Genomic DNA, 26,232 nt, shown 5'->3' with positions numbered 1-26,232 from the left:
TAGCCGTTGTGAGTTTAGAGAAAGCCATTGATGAAATAAAAGAGTAATCTGACAGGGGAAAATCGCAGAACAGGGGAAAATAGAGAAGAGCGCAAGGTGGGCAGCCTGATACAGAGTGCGAGCGTGGGTGGCTTGCAGTAATAACTTCAGCTAACCTGGCTGATAGGACAAACAAAAGATGTGTCCTCCTGCAGAAAATAGTGAAGTCCATAAAACCACAATCTGAGTGTAAAATATTCCAGAGACGTGAAAAGCAAATGACAACTGAGGAAAGGTAGCGTGTGCAGGTGCTTTATGCACTTTGGTACTCGCTCCTGTCTGTCAAGTCAGAGGTACGGATGCCCTTCTTGAAATCTTGAACACAAGATAATGAAAGAGAACCTTTCATTTCACCCCTCATTCAAGTCAACTGCTTGTTCACACATATGCTCGTATCAGCAGCTAATTGGGTCTTCTCGGACATATCTGAGTCAGAACTGTTTCCTCAGTTCTGTGTACTGGTGACTCGAGAACTGTTAAAAAACATTATTTGGTCCGATTAGGTGAACAGGTTCAGCCAGTTCACTAAAAAGAACCAGTTCAAAAGAACAATTTGTTATTAATTTGTTATGTAGTGACCTTATATAGGCTTATTTCACAAAGCAGTCTCATACAGGCACACTGCAACAGCAGGCTTGGTTTGTACTTTCATACGGACAGTGTGTCTGTATAAAAACAGTGTAGGTTATGACATTTAGTATTTCTTTTGATATTTGGACATAAATTATAAAATTGGGTTATACTTTATTTTGATAGCCTACTATAGATATTCTTATAACTATAAATAACTTTGAACTAACTCAGCTAACTCTAACTCAACTAACAACTATGTTTACTCAAGGCTATGTTTACACATGGCCGGCTATTTTCATAAACGGACATTTCACCCTCTCCGTTTTCAAAAATAACATCGTGCTCACCTGTCAGTTCTCAGAAAATTGTTTGTTTACACGAACCTGTGTATATATGCCGTCAAGAGCATGCCAAACCTGTAGGTGGCAGTGTAACGAGAAGCCCAAGCCCACGTTAGCCAATCAGAATCCCGAAAATAGCAACAACAGTAACAAATCACTTCCTCTTTCTCTTTTGAACAAAGATGGCAGAATGAGCAGTGTAGTGCTGCAATTAAAGAGAGAAGTAAGGCATTTAAGCAGATAAGGAAGAATCATACACTTAAGGCTTTAGTCCAGTATAAGAGAGCGCAGGCTGTTGTTAGAAGGACTGTTAGAGCTGCTAAAAAGGCTTGCTGGAGGGAATATTGTAATACTATTGGGAGAGAAACTAAGTTGTCAGATGTATCGGGAGTCATTAGGAAAATGAATGGTGTAAAAAGGAATTATTCTATGCCTGTTTTGATTTGTAATGGGCAGACTGCTGTTAGTAATAAAGAAAAAGCAGAGTTGTTGGTGGAGACTTTAAAGTACACAGTTCTGAGAAATTGTCAGACAATGCCAAGTGCTGTAGAGATGAGGCTTTAGCTGAAAATCCAGGAAAATCCAATTATTGTTCGGAAGAGAATCTTAAGTCGGGATCTTGATATGGCAAGGATGGTATTTGCTACTCTATGCTTGGACATTTAAGTGATAGGTCTCTTAATGTTGTTCTGAAGCTTTTCAATCTGGTTTACATTTACATTTACATTTAGTCATTTAGCAGACGCTTTTATCCAAAGCGACTTACAAATTAGGACTAAATTAAGCGAGTCATCGTGAAGAGGCAATAACAACGCAAGAAGTGCTCAAAATACGAAGTTCAGGCATAATTCAGAGTAGCATAAGCCGGATAAGTGAGGTTTTAAAGGGAAAGGGAAGGTTTTTTCTTTTCTTTTTTTTTAAGTGCTCACGGAAGAGATGGGTTTTCAGCTGTCTTTTGAATGTTGTCAGGGATTCTGCGTTCCGGATGAGGGTGGGGAGAGCGTTCCACCAGCATGGAACTGTGAATGAGAATGTTCTGGAAAGTGATTTTGTGGCTCTCTGTGATGGAACCACGAGCCGTCGCTCGTTGACCGATCGTAGGCTTCTGGTAGGGATGTAGACTCGTAGGAGTGAGTGAAAGTAGGAGGGAGCTGAGCCTGTGATAGATCTGTAAGCAAGCGTCAATGCCTTGAACTTGATGCGAGCAGCGAGAGGTAGCCAATGCAGAGAGATGAACAGAGGAGTGACGTGGGCCCTCTTGGGCTCGTTGAAGACAAGACGAGCTGAAGCATTCTGAATCATTTGTAGAGGTTTAGTTGCACATGATGGAAGTCCGGCCAGAAGAGCATTGCAGTAGTCAAGCCTAGAAATGACCAGGGCCTGGGCGAGAAGTTGTGTTGCATGCTCAGTAAGGAAAGGCCTGATCTTCCTGATGTTGTGCAGTGCAAACCTGCATGATCAAGCTGTCTTTGAAATGTGATCTGTGAAGGTCAGCTGGTCATCAAACGTTACTCCAAGATTTCTGACAGACCTTGATGGGGTGATTGATGCTGAATCTAGCTGGATAGTGAAGTCGTGCTGTAGAGATGGATTGGCAGGGAGGACGAGAAGCTCAGTCTTTGCCAGGTTGAGCTGCAGGTGATGTTCCTTCATCCATGTCGAGATGTCCGCCAGACAGCTTGAGATCCGTGCAGCTACTGTGGGATCATCTGGTTGAAATGAGAGGAAGAGCTGTGTGTCATCAGCATAGCAGTGGTAGGAGAAACCGTGTGCCTGTATGATGTGTCCCAGTGATGTGGTGTAGATGGAGAAGAGGAGGGGACCAAGAACTGAACCCTGAGGAACCCCTGTGGTCAGTTGATGTGCTCTGGATACCTCGCCTCTCCATGCGACCCTGAAGGACCTACCTGTGAGATAGGACTCGAACCAGTGGAGTGAAGTTCCTGTGATGCCCAGTGATGAGAGGCTGGACACAAGGATCTGATGATTCACAGTGTCGAAGGCAGCAGACAGATCCAGGAGAATGAGGACTGAAGATTTGGAAGCAGCTTTTGCGATCCGTAGGGCTTCTGTGACCGACAGTAATGCAGTCTCAGTTGAATGCCCTTTCTTGAAGCCAGATTGGTTGACATCCAGCTGGTTGTTCAGAGACAAGAAGGATGTTACTTGGTTGAAAACAGCTCTTTCAAGTGTTTTCGCAATGAATGGTAGGAGAGAGATAGGTCTGTAATTATCTACAAAGGATGTGTTTAGTGTTGGTTTTTTAAGCAGTGGAGTAACCCGAGCCTGCTTGAATGCTGTAGGGAAAGTGCCAGTACGTAGGGATGAGTTGATGATGTATGTGAGTGCTGGTAGAAGTGTGGGAGAGATGGCTTGTAGAAGGTGTGAGGGGATGGGGTCTAGAGGGCAGGTGGTAGGATGACTGGAGAGGAGAAGTGTAGATACTTCTTCCTCGGTTAGCGGAGAAAAGGAGGACAGAGGGATATTGGCTGTGGAAGGGGTCAGACTGGGTTCCTGTGTGTGTGGAGCTGAGAACTGACTGCTGATAGTTGTTGTTTTGTTGGTGAAGAAGTTTGCAAAATCGTCAGCAGTTAAAGAGGAGGCGGGTGGTGGTGGAGGTGGACAGAGGAGACATTTGAATGTCTTGAAAAGTGATCGTGTGTTGGAGGAGCTGTTGATCTTGTTGTGGAAGTAGGAAGATTTTGCAGCATGAACATCAACAGAAAAGGAAGAGAGGAGAGATTTATACATACTCAGGTCAGATGTGTCTTTTGATTTGCGGCATTTCCTCTCTGCTGCCCTGAGTTCGGTCCGGTGTTCACAAAGAACCTCAGATAACCAGGGGTTGGAGGGAGTAGCGCGTGCTGGCCTGGAGGAGAGAGGGCAGATATTGTCTAGAGAAGAAATTAGTGTGGAGCAAAAGGTATCCGTTGCGGTATTTACATCCAGAGATGAGAATTGTGAGGGTGGGGGAAGAGAAGATGACACGGCAGAGGAAAGATGGGAGGGAGAAAGTGAGCGCAGGTTTCGCCTGAAAGTGACTGGTGGTGGGGTTGGTGGTGCAGGGGTAGAGAGTTGTAGACTGAAAGTAATGAGGAAATGATCTGAAACATGGAGAGGTCTCACCAAAATGTTGTCTGTGATGCAGTTGCGTGTGTAAACCAGGTCCAGTTGGTTGCCTGATTTGTGAGTTCCTGTGGTGATGAGTCGTTTGAGATCAAAAGAGGCTAGGAGAGAGATGAAGTCTGTTGCATGCGGCTTTTCGAGATGAATGTTGAAGTCACCAAAGACTAGAAGTGGGGTGCCGTCCTCAGGGAAAGAGGACAGCAGCACATCCAGCTCCTCTACGAAGTTACCCAGCTGACCTGGGGGGCGATAAATGACTACAATATGGATCTTATTGGGAGTTGTAAGTGTAATAGCATGATATTCAAATGAGTTGGTTTGGGAAACAGGAAGGATTCCTGGGGTGTGGAAACAGGCAGTCATAGTGCCAGTGCTGAAGCCTGGTAAGAGTGCAACTGACCCTTCTAATTACAGGCCCATTGTGCTTACCTCACAGTTAGGAAAAACGATGGAGAGAATAGTAACAGATAGGCTGACATATTATATGGAAAGTAAAAATTTGTTCTGTCCCTTTCAAAGTGGTTTTCGTAAGGGAAGAAATACGATGGACGCAATTCTATGTTTGGAGTCAGAAGTGAGAAAAGCCCAGACAAACAAAGAAATAGTGGTTGCTGTGCTTTATGATATAGAGAAAGCTTACGATATGTTGTGGAAGGAGGGATTGTTGATGAAGTTTGAGAAACTTCTAGGAGGTAAGCTTTATAATTGGGTACTGGATTTTTTATTTGGAAGAGAAATTGAGGTTAGAGTTGGCACGGCCTATTCTAGTACGTATGCTGTAGAGAATGGTACACCGCAAGGTAGTGTCTGCAGTCCAGTACTTTTTAACATAATGATAAATGACATTTTTGATCGAATTGATGGAAGTATAGGCAAGTCCTTATATGCAGATGACGTAGCCCTTTGGATGCGGGGACGTAATCTGAAGTACCTGGAAAAGAAGATGCAGGATGCAATTGTGGTGGTGGAGGAATGGGCTAATAAGTGGGGCTTTAGAATGTCTGTTGCTAAGACCCAAGTTATTTGCTTTTCAAGACGACATAAAGACATTACATTAAAACTTTATGAGCAAAAGTTGGAACAAGTAAGTGCTGTGAGGTTTTTGGGAGTTATATTTGACGAGAAACTTACCTGGAAGCAGCATATAGAGTATGTTCAAATCAAATGTAAAAAAGTTAATAATTTGTTGAGGTGTTTGTCTGGTCAGGACTGGGGAGCTGCAAGAGGAGCATTGTTGAGGATTTACCAGACACTCATGAGGTCTTCCCTTGATTATGGCTGTTTATCATATATGGGAGCAGCTGAAAGTCATTTGATTAGGTTGGACAGAGAACAATCACAAGGGTTGCGTATTTGTTGTGGAGCTTTTAGATCGTCTCCTGTTGCTGCTTTGCAGGTTGAGTCTGGAGAACTTCCGATGCGGTTAAGGAGAGTTAAGCTAATGTATGCGTACTGGGTCAATCTCCAGGGTCATAGCTATGTTCACCCAGTAAAAGCTGTGTTGCAGGATTGTTGGGAACATCAAGAGTCTGTTTACTATAGCTTTGGGTGGATTGGGGATATTAAAGCTCAGAATGTAGGCCTGACACAATTTAAGTTCAGTTCGACTGTACCATGTTCATCCATACCTCCATGGTTGTTTGTTATGCCAGTAGTAGACTTGCAGCTACAACTGGCATTGAAAAAGAAAAGTAGGGGTACCCCAGAATGGCTTGTTGTTCAAAATTATTTTGAGCAGTTTAAAGAGCATCTTGTACTGTATACTGATGGGTCTAAAGATCCCAACAATGGCAGAACAGGAGCGGCAGTGAGTATTCCACAATATAACATCAAAATTAAAAGAAGAACTTCTGATTATCTTGCAGTGTATACTGTTGAACTCACTGCCATTGCTTTAGCTCTTAATTGGCTGCTTATGAATTGCATTGGGGGCATAAACAGAGCTGTAGTTGCCTCAGACAGTCAAGCTGCATTATTGAGCATAAAAACAGGAAAGTCATGCAGACTAGATCTATTATACAAAATTTACCATATATTGTTTCAGCTGCATAGTAAAGATGTTTGTGTTCAGTTTGTCTGGGTCCCTGCCCATGTAGGTGTTGATGGAAATGAAGAGGTGGATATTCTAGCTAAACAGGCCTTGAAATTGGATGTGGTTAACATCAATGTCCCTTTGTGCAAAGCTGAAGGGAAATCTATTATTCAGAATAAAGTGATGGGGATGTGGCAAGAGCAGTGGGATAGTAATGACACTGGCAGACATCTTTACTGTGTGCAAAGAAATGTGGGAGGGGGTAGGTCTAGGGATGGAAGCCGGAGAGAAGAGGCAGTGATGACACGTTTGAGGATTGGCCATTCAGGTCTCAATAAATCTTTGTTCCGTATAGGGAAACATCAGACAGGAGTCTGTGATTATTGCGGTCAGCCAGAAACAGCTGAACATGTCCTAATAGAGTGCAATAATTACATGGAAGAGCGTAGTTGTTTAACATCAGTCCTATATAAAGAAGGGAAAGCGCTTAATTTAGTTAATCTCTTAGGAGATGTATCTAAAAATGTTACAAATCAAGTTATGAGGTTTCTTAAAAATACGGGGTTGTTTTACCGTATTTAATATGTACATATTTATATCATAGGTATAGATGCGCATAGGTGAATAATTCCCTCTGACTATTCTCGGCGACCACACTTCTGTCCGGTAGTTGGCGGTAAATGCACCTTAAGTTGGTTTGCCAACCGCCAGTTAAACTCTAAAAGAAGAAGAAGAAGAAGAAGAAGAACAAAGATGGCGCCAGGATCATCATTCAAATGGACTGACCAGGAGGTAGAGCACCTGGTAAATGTAACTTTAGATTACAAAACCAAAAAATTACAGGAGAACATCGACTGGGAGACGTGCTAAAGTAAATATGCAGACAAACTGACCCTCTTTTTAGAGCACTACCCCAACGCATCTACCGATGATTTTCCTCATCAAAAGGAGGACATTACCCGCGCCGTCCTCAAACAGACGAAAAGGGTTTGCACCAACATAATGCGACTGCTGCTCTGAATGCATCCATGACCACCATAGCCAAATGAAAATGTAAACATAGGTCGCACTTTTGACACAGGTGCAAGCTCTGTCACATACTGTGATGTCGGCTGCCTAAAACTCACACTAACACTAAAACTAATTTTACATGCAAACGTGCAAATCACTAGTTTTTTGGAACAGCTCAGATTATAGAACCTTATGATTATTCGGTCTGCTTTAATGACTGAATTCTATTACTGTCCAAGTTTTTCATATTTTTCATATTTAAAGAAACCCAAGCAGCTTTGAGTATAAAGTTATTACACTTTATGAAACACTTGCCATTGCTCACCTGATGACTGTTGGGAAGACCTCTGCTGAGTAAATGTACACAATGGACAGTGATGCTGTGATGCCAAACTTGCCCACCATGGCAAGTACAGTGCGAACAATGGACAGATCTATGAGAACAGAAATTAAGGATGGGTGAGGTTTGTTATGAAAGAAAGAGATGATCTTGTTTCACAACACCTGATTGCCTGGAGGGGAAGGTTACCCACACTAATCTTTATTTTGAATCCTTATTTCAATTATGGTATTTTTTTTCCTCCAAATTATATAAACAGTTTGCGTAAGTCCCGGTTTTTAAATGTGGCCCACAATTCTCCAGGCTTTGCTCCATCAACAGTAGTAAACAATGGCATGATCACTGAGGAGTTATGACATCATTACATCAAATGGAGACTGTGGTCTGTTTATTGGAGGGAATTATTATGTATCAAGTCAAACAAATGGTAAATTTTCCACACTGTTGCTTTGCATGCCAACGTCCTTTGGGTATCTGTCTTTATTTTTCCAGAGCATCGGCAAGAAACCACAAACTGTAGGAAAATGACGTTCTTAAATTTGAAATGTTGTGAATTTCTAGATACAGTGTCTCAATGGCCTATAGAGAAGCAATAAGCATGCTCCCCTTTTACTTCCCACCAACAGTGTGCCAGAACTGGTGCTCAACCTGTAACTGTTTCTACTACAGAAAAGGTGGTTCTGGGCTGAAAAAAGGAAAACCTGCAGATCTCAAACCAGGAAACACTAATGTCAAAGGCCCAATGTCAGTAACCAACTTAAGTTTTCAGAAGTACTAATACAAAACAAATATAACTGGCACGACATTAGATCAATTATAACAACCAGTGAAAAGGGGGACCTTTAGAGTCAAAATGATTTTAGAATTCTAGTTAAAGGTTAGGTTTTTCACCTACCATCTGGTACGAATATGGTTAGAAGGCAGGCCAGGCCGCCTACTGTCAAGAATGCTAACTGGGATATCCTGCGTGAGCGGTTTAGGGTGAAGAGAGTAATGGTACGTGCTGGCATCTCCACCAAGCCAAATATCATCTGTGTCAGGTAGATATTCATACCAAAGTCTGAAATATTGAGTGACAGCCCATAGTAGACCAGGACGTTCACAAACCTGTACCAAACAAAATCAGCAAAATCAAATGCCACATCTTGTGAAGCAGGAATGTAGGTAATTCCTGTTATGAAGCACCCTCTTTAAGTTCTAAAAATGAATGAATGAAAGGGGGAGAAAACAACAACTTCAGAACTATGGCAGAAGGTTTTATTGTTATTATCATCATTTTTATGAAACATAAAAGAGAAACATGCAAAACGTATGGAAATGAGAGCCACATTTCCCAGCAGGAAATGCTGGAATATATGACTGAATTAGAGCATTACCAAACCCCCTTTACTCAATAGCTGCAAATTAGCTTCAAATTCATACTTACTTTGTATTGTTACATTTTTACACTGAGAATTCTAGACCTGAACTTTGAACATAGGAACAATGGTTCCAAAAGTCCAAATGTTAAATAATTAATTCTCAACCCAATTTAAGTTGGGTTGTTTACAGTTAACTGTGCATTTTTACCACAAGTAGAAGAGAATGAGGGACTGCTTCCTCATTCTGGGCGTTCGGACCAGATCGATGACAGTGTACTTCCTCAGGTGTTGCATTTTCTCTGAGTTTTTAGTGCTCTGCAAAACAAAACAAACCCATTTTAACTTAAGGTATTCTTAAACTACATAACTCCGTAGTACAAGTTGGAGACTATTTTGAATAATCATTTCTGAAGAGAGCTGTAACTCTGTTATATGCCAGTTGCAAATACAACTCCATAGCTCCATAATAGGTAAGTTCATCCAAAAATGAAAATTTGGTCACACTTTATATAAGGTGTCTTTAACCCTCTGAGGTCGGCAAACGCGCCGGCGCGTTTTGCCGTATTTTCTTCACATTGTAGCACTATAAACTTAAATTTCTCCGTCATTTATGGTCATACAGAAAAAAGAAATATAAAAAAATAATCTGTGATATTTTTACTTTTGTAGGTGTCCACTTACAATCAAATCAAAACATTGTGCTTTTGTAAAATAAAGAAAATAAACAGGGTGTGCATTCTGCCTCTCCGTCGCGGTGAACTTTTTTTTCTTGAGCACGTCTATAAACTGAAACAAAACTCAGCGAATACTTGTCTCACATTTATGAGCCATATACCTTTATAAACATTTAAGTGTGCACTTTTAAATGATCGGATTCAAACTGAAAACAAATATTCTCTGTTTAAGTAATTTGTATAAAACCAACAAGATGTATTATAATATTTAGACCCGTGTTTACTGTTACTGTGTTTGTGGATATCTGCTCAAATGTAGATATGTATATGGTAAGTTAACCATAATGTTTTATATTTGAGCGCGATCGCGTTTGAATGTATCATATTTGGATCGCGATCGCGTTTGAAAAGCACCAAACGGCTTCATGTTTTTAATATTATCTCATTTCATATCATCATAACGAATGGAAACATTAGAAGTAACATGATAATCAATATATATTTCTCTAGCTTAGTTGTTACTGAAATATTTTGGAAGATTTGTAGGCTGATATGGTTATTGTTATTATTATTTTATGCAGCACTGTGCATAGCCTATGCCTACAAGGCACAACAAACCTGGTGTTCATTATTGTTGGAAACATTTATGTGTGTGTGTGTGTGTATGTGTGTAACGTATTCTGTGAATTTTAAAAAGCAATTTTAACCAGAAAAATCTCAAATTTATTCCCAAAATCGTGCAGGCCTATAGTTTCTCTTGATATCAGTTTGTTCACTTTTTTTTTTTTTCTTTCAGGGCCCAGATGCCACTCCTGCTAACTTCAACATTCACATGAGTTTGTACATGAACATAGTAAAGTGAAAATCCAAAACCTTGGAAGGTATGTACAATGTTTTTAGGAATGGCACAAAGGTCTCTGTCTTTGGATAATTGTTTTCAATGAGTGCTTTTTTGTCATTTGTTTTGTATCTTTGGATTATGTTGTGTTGTAAATAAATCCAAAAAATCTAAAAAATCTAAAAGCCATTCTTTTTTAAATCTCCTCATTCTTTGCGCAAGGTTGCTCAGAATGATAGGGGCCTGATAGCTCCTAATAGGGCCGTTAGGGGAGGTTCTTTGTCTTTCTCAGGTGTCAAAAGCTTACATATTAATGAGCTCCCGCATAAAGCTTTTTCACACAAAACACGTCGTAAAATTTTTAAATCAATATATTGTCTTATCTGAATGAGCAGTCAGGGTGATTTTCACATAGTTTTGGAGCAAATATTCTAGGCTACGTCATCCAATTTTCAAAAGTCTTGTGAAGAAATAATCAGTATGGGTTTCATGACCTTATTTCAGTGAGAATTTTTTTTTGTATTTTCACAAACCACGCATAAATGCCATTATCTCAAAACTACAAACTTTTACATACATGCTGCTGATATATTATTGTAGCAGAGTTTGTGCTGAATACAGTGTAATTAGACTTTAGCCATGAAAATGTCACAAGTAACAGAAATAAGCACAAATGTCAGAGCATGTCAGAACACCTCCAGGACCCAGAAAACAGCTCAGACCTCAGAGGGTTAACTTCAATGTACTTATATAAAAAAATAAGTACAATGTACGTAGTTTTGATTTATTGCAAAAGGGATATGGGTAAGGTTAGGGACAGGTTTAGTGGTATGGGTAGGTTTAAGGGTGGGTTAAGGTGTAAGGGAAGGGTCAACAGTGTAAATATAGATGCAATTACTGAAATTAATTAAAGGTATAATTACATGCAGGTAATTATAATAATATAAGCACAACGTAAAAACATGTATGTACACAATAAGTGCATTGTATAAAATGTTTACTTTAAATGTTAGTACATAGTAGTTAAAGACATCTAATATAGAGTGGGTCTGAAAATTCTTCTATTATTTACTCACCGTCATGTTGTTCCAAACCTGTATGCCATTCTCCCCCAGAACAAAAAAACTACTCATCACTCTTCCATTCAATTACAATTACAATGAATGTGGACTTTGTGTCACAAAACACAAATGGACACAAATGCAATATGAAAGTATTATAAAAGCAGTTCTTAGTCCACTATTGTAACTCTTCTGAAGCCATATGATTTGTGTGAGAAACAACACAATTTATGTTATTCATTTGTAATCTTTCCCTCCAATGAGCTCCTAAAGCCTAGTTAGCCTACTAAACATTGTACAATTTTTGGAATCCTTGGCAGCTGGTTGCACACTGGACGAGAACTAACAGGTATTGCACACCAGATGTGTCATTCATTATTCACATTCTCAAATTCACAGTGGCAGTCGAAAACAGTAAATCTAATCCTCATACAGGCAAAAGTTCACTTCAAAAATTAGCAAAGTGGTGTCAAAGGTTAGGTTGGTGGTGGGTTAGGCATTTGTCATCTCTTCCCTAACTTCCGGACTTCTCCAATCACTCTGCTTAAACCCTGCACCTTTCTTACTATCGACTGCAAGCTTACATTCAGATCTACCTCCATCCAATCAACAACTTTTTAAATAATCTGTTTCACAGTATGTCTGTTAAGTATGTCTGTCACAGAATGGAAGAAAAGATCAGAACATTTGGGATGTTTCCCTTGGACATACCCAGTTCAGGTCATGGAGTACCCAACTAATCAGCTCATGAATTAATTCAGTTTTGTTAAATAAGGTAGATCTAAATTGAGCAATGCTGGGGAAGGTCTTAGAAGGGTTCGAAAACCCTGGCTATAGGATGCTTTTGTGCTGTTTTTTGAAGCTAGAGTTTCTATTTATTGTATTTCATTTTCATTTTTTTGCTCCATGGGATTAGAAGTGACATAAGTAAATGAATGATGACAAATTATTATTCCTTTAAGATTTCTTTTCAGCTCGATTTCCAAGTTAAACCTAACCCCATGTTGTGTTGTGCAATATGAATATGATAATAGTATGCTTGATTGCATAGAGGCCTTAAAAGCTGCTAGATCTGCATATTTTTCAACCCTATTAGAAGAAAATAAACAAAACCCTAGGTATTTATTTGAAACAGGGACTAAACTAACGAATAATAAAGCTTCAAGCCCAGAAGTTTACAAGAAGCACAGCAGTAATGACTTAATGAACTTCTTCACTTATAAAATTGATAATATCTGGGAGAAAATGATAACTATGCAGCCGTCTACTACAGTACCGCATCATGGAGTGCATTGTAGTCTCCCTAGGGAAAAATTCGATTCATTTATTGCTATAGGAGAGGAAGAATTTTCTAAACTCGTTAAATCATCTAAATCGACAACATGTATGTTAAACCCTATACCGACTAAGCTACTGAAAGAGATGCTTCCAGAGGTCATAGATAATATCGTTAATTCATCTTTGTCATTAGGATATGTACCAAAAACTTTTAAGCTGGCTATGATTAAACCGCTTGTTAAAAAAACGCAACTTGATCATACAGAATTAGTCAATTACAGACCGATCTAGAATCTACCTTTTCTGTCAAAGATACTAGAAAAGGTGGTATCCTCGCAACTATGTTGCTTTTTAGAAAGAAATTATATCTGCGAGGATTTTCAGTCAGGATTTAGACCATACCATATTACTGAGACTGCTCTCAGAGTCACAAATGATTTGCTCATCCGATCGTGGTTGTATCTTGCTATTGGTGTTACTCGATCTTAGTGCTGCATTTGATACTATTGACCACAACATTCTTTTAAATAGACTCAAAAATTATGTTGGCATTAGTGGAATTGCACTAGCATGGTTTAAATCACACTTATCTGACCGTTATCAGTTTGTAGCAGTAAATTAAGAGATGTATTATCGATCACAAGTTTAGTATGGCGTACCACAAGGCTCAGTACTAGGACCGTTGCTGTTCACTCATGTTACCCTTGGGAGATATCATTAGGAAGCATGGCATTAGTTTTCACTGTTATGCTGATGATACTCAGCTCTATATTTCTTCACGCCCTGACGAAACTTACCAATTCACAAAATTAACGGAATGTCGTCGTCGGTTAGGAACCTGGGTGTGCTCTTTGATACCAATCTTTTATTTGAAAGTCATGTGTCTAGTATCTGTAAAACCACATTTTTCCATCTTAAAAATATATCTAAATTATGTCATATGCTCTCATTGACAAATGCGGAACAATTAGTTCATGTGTTCCTGACATCAAGGCTAGATTATTGTAGTGCTCTTATGGGTGGTTGCGCTTAATAAACAAATTACAGCTGGTCCAAAATGCAGCAGCTAGAGTTCTTACCAGAACCAGGAAGTATGACCATATTAGCCCGGTTCTGTCAACACTACATTGGCTCCCTATTAAACATCGTATGAATTTTTAAATATTGCTGATAACTTACAAAGCACTAAATGGTTTAGCTCCGCAGTACTTGAGCGAGCTCTTAACGCATTATAATCCTTCACGTCTATTGCAATCTCAAAATTCCGGCCAGTTGATAATACCCAGAATATCAAAATCGACTGCTGGCGGTAGATCCTTTTCCTATTTAGCACCAAAACTTTGGAACAGTCTTCCTAACATTGTCCGGGAAGCAGACACACTCTGTCAGTTCAAAGCTAGACTAAAAACACATCTCTTTGACCTAGCATTCACATAACCCATTATAGACTTATATAATTCAATGTTAGGCTGCATAGATTAGATCAGTTGGAACCGGGAACACTTCCCATAAATCCTGATGTACTCGTTACATCAGAAAAAGAATGGCGTCTACACTATTATTAGTCTCACTGTTTATCCCGAGGTTTACTGTAGTCGGCCGTATCCAGATCTGATGAAGGACCTGCACCTGGACGCGACAACAACGCAGTCCTGAAGTGTCAACTAGTCTCTCCCCTGTGAAGGCCTCCCTCCCCTCCCTTTTACCTCTCTACAGATAAAGCGTTGTCGGGATAATTCCGGTTTGCGTGGCTACGTGGAAGCGATAAAAATTCTGTGTTATACATTTTAAGGCCAGACAAGTAGTTTGTTGAGGGTTGGTTTGTTGGAAAGGACTATGCCTGCGCACATATATTCATATGCGCAAACCTATAGACTGAACTCGTAATACGCATATGCACGCCATCAGCGTTCTCACAGGTTCTCGTTTTTAAAGTTTGAGTAGAGAGAGCTTAAAGAGTTTTCTGTTAAAACGGTGTCGTGTTAGCAACTAAGTTAATAACTAATGATCAATGTTAAAAGCAGTGGTGGATACAGAACGTCATTAAAAGGTGGGCTTGGTGAATATATGGAGGGGCCTCGGTTTTTTAAGCTTATATACACGCCCAGTGGCATAACTTTGCTAAATCAGATATATGTACAATAACATTACGATGTCCAGCAATCAATTTAAATTGGGATTGCCCACATAGCAAACAGACTTGGCCCAAATGTGCCCAAATGTTGCCAGCACTGGCATGCATCATGTCAGCCAACTGTGGGCCATGTGTGGCAATGATGGCACTGCATGCATGATGGCAGACAACATTTGGGCCGATTGTGGATGGGAGGTGTGTGGCCCAGATCATGTCAGCCAACTGTGGGCCAAGTGTGGCAATGATGGCACTGCATGACGGCAGACAACATTTGGGCCGATTGTGCAAGGGAGGTGTGTGGCCCAGATTAGTGTAGCGATTATGGGCCATACTTTGTGTACTTGACAATTATAAGTATTTAGGCCGCTACTATATATTCAAGGATTGTCCCCCCCACCACCACAATTTTTCACAGGAGAAATAAAACAGTTTAAAGTGTTGTCCATGGATGGTGCAGTTATCAAAACTACGAAAGAGATGTAATGATTTTAATAATTATAAACGATACAAAGTAAAACAGAGGTAAAAGAGGTAAAAACTATACAAATACTGTTTGTTTTCTCACACAAACCGCTCGTTTCCTGTCTTAGGCCATCAATGTGTACTTACGATGGGGAATTCTTTAATTTGGACTTCTCTGTGCATGCTCTTTAAGGTGGTGACCATAGACCTGCATTATATGACTGACAGACAAGAACGGTTTGACCTAAATATATCAAAATTGAAACTACTGCGGAAACAAAGACACCTACATCTTGGATGTCCTTGAGGTAAGCTAAAACATACCAAAATTGAATTTCAAAGTGAACTATCCCTTTAACGTTGTGATAGTCTACATGCGATGCGAGTTGCGTAACAGACAGATGAGGTTTAAAGCAGCCGGGGGCTGACTGACATGAGTACAAGGCATAGGCCTATTTAAATTCACTACCGAAGCACCGATCTGCTTCTATAGTTGACATATTTATCAGGCGTGTACAGGCGTAATTTGCCAGGGTCGATATTGTCCCCACCACTTTTTAAAACATCTTGCGGCATGAATGTACCAATTCTACAAATAAATAAAACATCTCCAGTTAACTGGCAGAGCATTCATTTCGTTCGTTTTTTAAATAAGAGACGATCTAGCGCTGAAATGTGTTTTATTTTTTAATCAAGTGATCAAAGTGCTCGTTGCCGCTGCGATCCGTGGCGCGGATACAGTGTTTTCTCGTGAGGCTCGCGCACACGCCGCACTGTCTTCACTCGGACGCGCGCTTCAATCCGTTGCGGATACTATATTCGTTCTGTTGAAATCACAAAACAATGCACACAAACGTGTCCCTGCTTGACATACAACCACTGATGAACATAATCGGTTTTGATGAGGAAAAAAAACTATACGAGAAAAAAAAAACTATACGAGTGCGGATTAGAACCCAGAATCTCAGACACGGTTAGCGAAAGTTCTACCACTGGACCATTAAGGTATACGTTGTTCATACAGGCGAATCTATGTATTTATTCACAAGAAAATTCTCGGCACTTACAACATATATTAGGTTACATCTCATTAAACCCCATGTAGCCTACTATTTAAATCGATTGCTGGATATCGTAATGTTATTGTACATATATCTGATTTAGCAAAGTTACGCCACTGGTCGTGTATATAAGCTTAAAAAACCGAGGCCCCTCCGTATATTCACCAGGTCCACCTATTAATGACGTTCTGTATCCGCCACTGGTACGACCTAACATTAGATGTAATACACAGCAGATATGCAACCACATGGGTTCTCTTTTGCACTCATGTCGAAACAGATCAAGCCTGCGATGTGTTTACAGCTCTCTTATATTTTTAGTATTTTTATTTAACCTTAACCTCGATTAAAAATCGACCGTGGCGGGTACGAAGGTTATTTTGGCAGGTTATGTAATGGCAATCTTTAAAAAATAGAAGAACATCTCTTTTTTGGAGCTTTTTTAAATACCTGAATTCAAACTCGGATGTCACTTTGTTCTTTATTGAAGTGAACTTTTGCCTATATGGTAGCTTCACTGCCCTGAACTTGAGAACGCGAGTACAGACTGACGCGACCGGGGTGCGATAGACCGGCCTGCGGGTCATTCAATAGTGCCACATTATAAGCAATCATTTCCTGTATAAAATTTAACCGAAGCAACCTTATTTTAATTTGTTACCTAAATTTATTTACAGTAGGTGAATGAATATTTGTATATGTATTTATTAATTTAGTATTTTGTCTTTTAGCTGCTGTGAGGAAAAAATCGTCTGACACATGCCACTGATCAGGAGATAGAAGCAACAATACAAAGATGGCTTCAGCTTGCTCCTGATAGAGATGGAGGAAGGAGCGCTTGAGGAGAAAAGAGGGGCTGCAGAGCTGTACTTAACTTCCTGAGGACAGTCCTTAATAGCATCACTTTCTCCCTCACACATACAAACATACTTATGTGCAAAATTGTTTTAAGTAATTTTTTTTATTTGCTCTATGTTTGTTGAGAGTAAAACTACATTATAATATGTTTAAATTTCAGTGCTAGAATCATTGATAGATTCATTTAGTTAACTGAAAAATGTTGTACATAGTTGGCTGTTCAGGCAACTAAAATAGTGTTCACAAATTCTAGCTGTTTTTTTTTTGTTGTTGTTTTTTTTTTTTGGCTTGTGCATTACTACAATAAGTAAACTACTGTTTAAGACAGACAAGAACATTTTGAAATTAAATGCACTTTGAGGTGGTAATAAGATGTTAAGCTTTGAATGTACTAAAAAAATAGAAAAGAATAATTTATTATTATTGGCTTGTGCCTATTGTTAAATAAACAAATTTTGAGAATTGGATTTTCTTGTGCCTTATTTGTTCACATGGTTTGGGTAAGATTAGGCTTAAGATTAGGTTATGGCTCAGTTTTGGGGTTTCTGGTTAAAGGGTGGTGTCGATATGGTTAACTTATGGCTGAGAATTGGTACCAATAATAAAACCTGTTTTGGCCCAGTTCAGGGCCAGTTAAATGTGACTAACTGGTTGAGATTCGGGCCAGTTATGGCCCATGTGTGACCCTTGTCTTTAATCCAGTTCTGGGCCACTTCAGGGCCGTCATTCTTTGCGGTACTTGGGCCGAGGGAAAAGTGATTGTGTGGCCCGGAGCTGGGCCAGAAAAAAATTGCTATGTGGGAGGCTACATGGGGTTTAATTTGTCATTTAATGAGATGTAGCCTAATATATGTTGTCAGTGCCGAGAATTTTCGTGTGAATAAATACATAGATCCGCCTATTTGAACAACGTGTACCTTAATGGCCCAGTGGTAGAACTATCGCCAACCGTGTCAGAGGTTCTGGGTTCTAATCTGCACTAATCTGTTTTTTTTTTTTTTTTTCTCATATAGTTTTTTTTTCTCATCAAAAACGATTATGTTCATCAGTGGTTGTATATCAAGCAGGGACACGTTTGTGTGCATTATGTTTTGTGATTTCACCAGAATGAATAGAGAGTATCCGCAACGGATTGAAGCGCGCGTCCGAGTGAAGACAGTGAGGCGTGTGCGCGAGGCACACGAGAAAACATTGTATCCGCGCCACTAATCACAGCGGCAACGAGCACTTTGATCACTTGATTTAAAAAACATATCTCAGCGCTAGATCGTCTCTTATTTAAAAAACGAACGAAATGAATGCTCTGCCAGTTAACTGGAGATGTTTTATTGATTGGTACATTCGTGCCGCGAGATGTTTTAAAAAGTGGTGGGGACATGTCCCACCCGCAAATTACGCCTGATAAATATGTCAACTATAGCAGATCGATAGCCTGGCGGCTGGCTAACGTCCGACCTCTTCTCATTGAGACGTGGTCTGGGAACCACATGTTCATTTTCTCGGATTTGAGGCGTAGTTTACGAATGCCCAGAGCCGTTTATTGGGCGCTACGAATGTCTATCAAATGCGCCTGTACGTAGCTCATAGCCAATCGTTTCAATTATACCAGATGACGTATGTAGAGCGACAGAAATTCGACGAGGAAGAAGACGAAATAAACTTGCGTTCTAAACTACTTAGAACACTATCTAAGGCTGCATCGAAAGGTAACTTTGCATCTGATGCCATGTTGGATCCATAGTGTAGCAACAATGACATCTGCTTTTCACATTAAGTGAATCATGTGATGTCATTCACATCATCTTTGTCCTTAGGACAACAGCGCTGGTTAATAATTCCCCACGCGGCAATTTACCAGCGCCCGTGTGGCTGGTACCCCCATGACCTTCCCCTCGACTTTACAACCTCGTGACATTCCACACACACACACACACACACACACACACACTCGTGGACTTTCAACCAGAAACCCACCACGAGATGCAACTGAGGCACATTGCCATATATGGACTTCCACATAGTAAAATTTCATTTTACCATTCATTACAAATTTATAATAGAGGTGTGGTTTGCTAGAGTAAAATCTTTAATTCTGAAGGTTCATTGAAAGAAAATCACTCCATAGTGTCTTGTAACTCGACCTGGTCATAAACTTTTATGGCTCCAAAGCTGCAGCTCATCCAGTTCCTCTGCAAGCCCACATTCCATACACTTCCACACAGGCGATCCAAGAACCATGTTTTTGATATGTATGTTTATGTGTGTATAATTTCCATGGCAGATTGAGATTTTCTATGTTCTATCATAGAAATCAATTGACTCTTAAAATGCTCAGAATCCTACATTAGAAATGCATACCTGTATTCCCATATTCCGTACACCATGTCTGGTATCATTCTAATCGTAGTGATCTCACGGAAATACATATATGTATGAGATTACAGTAAAATGTATTATTCTGTGTGTACAATCTTAAGAGGAAATATGAATGCTTTCCCTCATAAGACAAATGGTCAACGGAGGCGTGTTTTTCTTTACACAAAGGAAATGTTCCCGCTTCAGATAAGAAAATCTGATTTGCTGGGCCTCAAAAAGAGGGCGTAAACAGATGTCTGTTAAAAGGCAGAAACCCCCTCATCTCGCTCTCTTCTCCGGCCTCTCTCACCCTGATCTCTCACCCTTCCTCCTCTTCTCCCCGGCGCAACGCTTCTCCAAGGAACATCTGAAGAAGGCCCTGGCCTTCTCTATCGAACGAACACATGTTCGAGTCGTAGCTGCCGTCCTTTGCAACCAAGATTTGCAACCTCTCCCTTCCCGGGAGATGAATCTGAACTTTCTCAGTAACGTTACATTCAGTGAGCCTTTTTAAGCTTCCCGCGACACAGTGTCAAACGCGACGCCCCGCGACGCCTCAGCCTCAGCCTCACCCGAAAGAGCACAGAATCTTGCAAGTAGGCTATATTGATTCCTATAAAAGCTGTTCCAGGGGTCTCGTGAACTTAGGTTTCTGTATGTAATAATTACTAGCTTTTCCCTTCTCTCTATTTCTTTCTTTCTTTCATGTATTCTGACCACGTTATTGTTTTATGTTCTTGTTCGGTTAAATGTTTGTTTGTGTTTATTGTTTGCATTTTTACGTACGTTTATATTCGTAGCCCATATAATCTCTAGTCTTACATTTATTAAAATTCATTAATACTTTTCACTGTCTCTGTGTTTGAAAACCCACTTTATAAGTCAATGAAACTAAAAGATCCAATTATAAGCTACAAAGCTCGATATATATGGACTACATTGAGTAGTTCTTAATTCATAAACCCAGAAAGTTTGATGTTCATGGCCAGAAGATAAAACTTTCTTGGAGTTTGTAAATACCCCTTCTTAACTGTGATGATCTTACATTTATTCGCTGGACGAATAACTGATGATCAGACCAGTTACAGAACAAGGTAATCTCGATAATTATAAAATAAATGTACATGCGACTTATGAATTATGACCATGAGTTATGATTATTAATATTTCCAAAATTCCCTATATGCTTGAGCTAATTCGCATTTACCCCAGAGTCGTTTATGCTACAATAGATATAAACAAACTGCTTCGGTGTGTTGCATAGACGTCGTCATCGTCTTGCTGCTCCCTCCCCATTCTGTGATTGGTTCCCTTTTTGAGGGGAAAATCTGGTCCATGGTGTCCAGGCTGCCTAGCAGCGTGAATAAAATCGCGCTGCGCGCAAGGCAGCATGGGGATACCCAGGCTAGCAGATCGGTACTTCGGTAGTGAATTTAAATAGGCCTATGCCTTGTACTCATGTCAGTCAGCCCTCCAGGCTGCTTTAAACCTGAAGGTCATCTGTCTGTCACGCGACTCGCATGTACACTATCACAACGTTAAGTCAGTGCGCACACGGAGAGCGGTGTTGCATGATAGCATTACTGGACTGACACATGATATGCCGACATAATATTTTTCTTTTGTAGCTATTTTTCGTAGCTACTGTACATAAATGTCCTCAGGAAACTATTAAAATTACTATTACTAATAGTAAAACTATTATTATTATTAAAATTAAAAATTTAAATAGTTTTTATTAATCTGATTGGGTGGGCCACCGGTCAATCTGGGTGGGCACGGCCCACCCATAAATCCGCGCCTGGTTAAAAGCACTATATAAATGAAGATGACTTGACTTGACTTGTGCCAATGGGCACATAACGGCAGTGCCTGAAGCCGAGGAGGAGTGAAGTGATGCTTTAAATCTTCTTTGAAAACAAGTTTTGATACACGGTTTGTTCACTTTACATGCAAGTAATAGTCAAATAGTACGGAGCCCCTAAAGGGACATGGTGGTGGGAAAAAATTGGGATGGGTGAAAAAAAAATTTTTTTTTCAATCTTTTGCATTCCCCCAAGAAACTTTGCGGTCCCTCACCAAGATATTTGCGTTGCCGCGCAAAGATATTGGTGTTCCCTAACAAAAACTGTTGTGAGCTCTGACATACACTTCCTGTTTAATGATCCGCTGGCAGTGTTTCAGACAGCTCCGTACATTAACAATGGAGCAGTTCATAGTGTTTGAACTTGGACTCAAATATAAAGAAATGCAAATAGTTAGTGCTTAGGAGTTCAGTAAGGATGCCAATATATTCACAGATTTGAACTTCCCAGATCAGTAACTCATGAGCAAAACGTTGTTAAAACACAAATGACAAACACAAATGATTTACAATCATAGTAACGTAGACAACGAGCTACAACCAAATTTTCCTCAAAACAAGCTTTATATTATAAATTGATCTCTATTTGCAGGCTGCTGAAAGACAAGTACGAAAGGACCGTCTGCAAAGTGCAAAACCCCCCAAAAAGTATTTGGTTACTGAATTTGATGGCATTACACTGTATTAGTGGAGTGGCTAAGTGCTTATGTTTGGCAGAATCGTTCAGTTTATGATACAAGCATGAAAATTGGCATGAGCAGTCTCCATGGGTCACTTGACAAGAAAATTGTCCGAGCCACTTGAAATTTCAAGATGGCGGCAATTTTTCAAGATGGCCGACACCTTAGTGGAGCAGTTAAGTGATATAGTGGTTTATTTGGTGATACAAGCATGAAAATTGCTAATTGCTCCACTAAGGTGGTGGCCATCTTGAAAAATGGCCGCCATCTTGAAATTTCAAGTAGCTGTAGGTGGCTTATTGTCAAGTGACCCACAGAGACTGCTCATGCCAATTTTCATGCTTTGTATCACCAAATAAACCACTATATCACTTAACTGCTCCACTAAGGTGTCGGCCATCTTGAAAAATGAAAAATCTTGAAATTTCAAGGGGCTCGGACAATTTTCTTGTCAAGTGACCCATGGAGACTGCTCATGCCAATTTTCACGCTTGTATCATAAACTGAACGATTATATCATTTAGCCGCTCCACTAATAACAGTGTGAAGTTATTGAATATTTTTTCTAATAACGGTGAAGTTATTAGTTTTGTTTCATAATAAATAATCATAACAACTATGAAATATTGAATTTCAATATTGAATAACAATTATTCATATCAAACTAAGTGTTGTAGTATAACCAGCAGGAGAGCAGTGATGTGTGAACTGAATTTGGTGAAAGTACAGTGTGTTACAGTAAAGTTATTGAATATTCTTCATAATATAAAATGTGCAAAAGGATTTTGGGTTTTGCACTTTGCAGACGGTCCCTTATTTGGACTTGTCTCTCAGCTGCCTGCTTAAAGACCAGTTTATATTATAAAGCTTGTTTTGAGGGAAATTAGGTTGTAGCTCGTTTTCTCCGTTTCTATGATTGTAAATAGGTGTCATCTGTGTTTTGGGAAGTTCGAATCTGTGAATATATTGCCAACTTTACTTAACTCTTTAAGCACTCACTGACCGCATTTCTTTATATTCGAGTACAAGTTCAAACACTATGAAACGCACATTTTTATACGGAGCTGTCTAAAACACTGCCAAGTTGGACATTAAACAGGAAGTGTCTAGTATCCGAGGTGAGCTCACCACAGTTTTTGTAAGGGAACACAAATATCTTTGCGAGGGAATGCAAAAGATTTGAAAAATACAAAATTTTCACCACCCTTTAGGGGCTCCGTAAAATAGTCATGTCAGTATAGTCAAAAATCTGACTAGGAAGACTAAGAGTAAGCCACACCTCACAGAGTTCAAAGTCGTTGTCCACCAGAGGTTTGCCATTAATAAGTGCCGCCTTGCGAATTAGATCCAATGCCTCATCGTGCTTCTTACTGGCCATTAACCAACGGGCAGACTTAGGAAGCACCCTGAGAATACACACAAAAAAAACACACACACACACAAAAAAAACCTTGCATAACAGGAATACATCTACACATGCAAGAACATAGGCTCCAGTGGCCTCAAAAGTACCTGGACAATTTTGGACACTTAAGTCTCATGTCTTTACATAAGATACATTTATAAACATCCCAAATTGTCCTCGTCCGTTCTCTCCTTCCCTCTTCCTGTGCAGTATTAGAGAAGTGAATATGTGTCTATGTGGCCTATTTGTGTTTCCTGTAGAAGAGTTTTCAGCTCCTCTGCAACTCACCAGATGTAGAACACGAAGAGGAAGCCAGGGGCAGATATGGCCAACTGCAGTTTACGCCAGTCTCGGATGAGGTAGGCCACCCCTGCTAGGAGGATGTAGCCAAAACCAAAGAAATAATCTGTGATGATACCTGCCAGCATGCGCTTTTTGGGGCCCGTCCACTCAGTACCTGCAAAATTAAAAGACAAAATGCAGACATTATACGATAATCTCCACTCACATTAAATCAGAAAGTCCCAGTCCCAGAAACAAGTGAGTGGTAGTTGAGCTTTCCCACAGCTTTTTTATCTACATTTAACCAACGATCAGTACCCCGCAATTTCCAAATCATTGGACACTGACTGGGCCTGGTCTCAGACTAAACATTATCTCAGATTGGATCTGTGCCGACACTATGTTGCTGTCTGGGTAACAAGAAACAGGATAGTAATTCCTTCGGACGGATTTGGTTGCATTACTAGTGGGCTACCATGATCCTCACTGCAGAATACTGTTCCAAATAATTAGTAATTCCTTTAGAAGGATGTAGTAATATTTGAGTCATTACTATCTAGAACCTTTCACAAATCTCCAAAGCTTACAGTGACTTCAGTCATTACTATAGAGTCATCATGCTTTTCACTTTAGAATACTGATACAAATAATTAGTAATTCCTTCTGAAGGATTTGGTAACACTTGTGTCATAACCAGTGGGTTACCATGATCTTCACTTTAGAATTAATTATACATTATGCCTTATTCACCTTAATTACCTTAATTATGAACCTGACCTGTATATAGTAGTTCTCAGAAGTTCCTTAATAGTATGAAATAGTAATTACTAATTAGCTAATAGTGAACTACCGCATTCAACTGAGTGATATTACATACTAATTTATCAGAGTTTCTTGTTAGTTAATAGTAGTTACAAGAGTGTTAATATTGCGTTACTCGTTTGTTCCTGTGTCGTTATTAATTCATAAATGGAACAGTATTCTAAAGTGTTACAGTATATTGTTATTATCAAGAATATCCTCTCGCTACTAAAATGATAAGAATTGCTTCAATTTCTTTTTAACAGTCAATTTTCTCTATTTCCAGATAGCTTGAGAAAGTAGAACAAGATTTTGGAGTCTTGGATCTCTTACTTACCCAACACAAATGCATTCATAATCACTGCAGACACAGTCATGCCCACCACGAAGCGAAGTAAGACATAAATGTAGAAATTTGGGGCGAAAGCGACCCCCACTCCAAAGATGGCCTGTACTGCTAAACCAGTCAATATAATAATTCTGCGGCCATACCTGAAACAGCACAGAAGCGTAGTTAATTAAGTTCAGATAGTCATTAATTTCCTATAAAATAGGTTCTGATGTGTCTACCCTTGTGAAAAAGAAGCGTACTTAATTGTATTGATAGTACAGAACACTTGTAGTGCACTTCAGATCTAAAAAGTTAAGCCTATCGCAGAGAATATAATATTTAGGAAATAAAGGCCACTTAAGTGTACTTAAGAGTACACTTTCATTACATAATGACTAAATCGTTATGTTTTGATAATCTTTTGTCATGCTTTAAATAAACTGTAGTGTGTTATTTGATAATACAATTAAGGTTAATATATTTTAAATGTACTAAATTGCAGCTTTTACCTATGTGCAAATACAAATATATGTCAATACATGATTGAAATATGCAATTAAGGATCCGAAAACATTACATTCAGTTCACACTTAAGTATGTTATTTTATTATTTTCATAATAAGTACCGGTATGCTTTTTAAAAGTATGCTAAAGTGTACTTCTTTTTCACAAGGGTGGACTGGACTAGTCTGTTCTAAAATGGCTGCGTATAATATTTCACGCATTCCTGTAGCTCAAACAGTAGACAATGGTGCTAGTAACACAACATGAGTTTGATTACCAGGTAATGCTTGGACTGATCAAATGAACACACCCAGGATGCAATGTAAGTTGCTTTGAATAAAATAGCCTGCCATGAAATGTATACAGAAACATTTAAAATCAAATCATCTTTGATTTCAGAGGCCATGCATCGAATCAATCCAAAACCTAATATTTGAGAGGGTTCTTGCTACAGACTGCAGACGTAAAGCATTCAAATATCCAATCCATCATGAAAACACACTATGCAGTGGATTTGATCCTTTATGTCATCGTTCCGCAGTCTGTAACGAGGAGTACTTGTAAGATTTTGGCTTAAAATCATATGACCCAGACTACATTAATATGCACTTCACTAGCATCGAAGATAAACATGATTTGTGCTGACCACAATAATGTTTGCGTGGTGAATTACTGGCTGTCAAGTGCATGAAACCATCAAAGTTTAATTTTGAGCAATAACCTATTTTTGTACTGTTTTGGGTCCAATGTAAAATCTGGGTCTTGAAGCAACCACTGTCATACAGTAGAGGGTTCACAGTCTCATTTATCAACGTCTGTCG

The 26,232-nt window shown here is 39.5% G+C and overlaps 2 protein-coding genes across 3 annotated transcripts in view; both read right to left on the bottom strand.

Moving 5' to 3' along the window:
* Window positions 1-26,232, bottom strand: part of LOC307168122 (organic cation transporter protein) — a 49,174-nt gene that overhangs the window by 20,146 nt on the left and 2,796 nt on the right. For both annotated transcript variants that reach the window (XM_079887748.1, XM_079887749.1), the window contains exons 3-8: window positions 24,914-25,068; window positions 23,782-23,950; window positions 23,368-23,494; window positions 9,032-9,138; window positions 8,358-8,569; window positions 7,448-7,556 (exon numbers count right to left, since the gene is read on the bottom strand). In XM_079887748.1, coding sequence (XP_079743874.1) covers window positions 7,448-7,556; window positions 8,358-8,569; window positions 9,032-9,138; window positions 23,368-23,494; window positions 23,782-23,950; window positions 24,914-25,068 — 879 coding nt within the window. The remainder of the gene's footprint in view (window positions 1-7,447; window positions 7,557-8,357; window positions 8,570-9,031; window positions 9,139-23,367; window positions 23,495-23,781; window positions 23,951-24,913; window positions 25,069-26,232) is intronic.
* LOC307168575 (uncharacterized protein) lies at window positions 2,378-4,442 on the bottom strand (the record flags this gene model as incomplete). Its single annotated transcript, XM_079888693.1, has 4 exons — window positions 2,378-2,662; window positions 2,861-3,632; window positions 3,793-4,035; window positions 4,080-4,442. 4 exons carry the CDS (start codon window positions 4,440-4,442, stop codon window positions 2,412-2,414), a joined length of 1,629 nt encoding a protein of 542 aa, XP_079744819.1. The 3' UTR covers window positions 2,378-2,411.

The sequence above is a fragment of the Squalius cephalus genome, assembly GCF_949319135.1.
Source record: "Squalius cephalus genome assembly, chromosome: 12".
In the NCBI taxonomy this organism is placed as follows: domain Eukaryota; kingdom Metazoa; phylum Chordata; class Actinopteri; order Cypriniformes; family Leuciscidae; genus Squalius; species Squalius cephalus.
The sequence above is the reverse complement of the archived record's forward strand: the minus strand, read 5'-3'. Positions and strand labels throughout refer to the sequence as shown.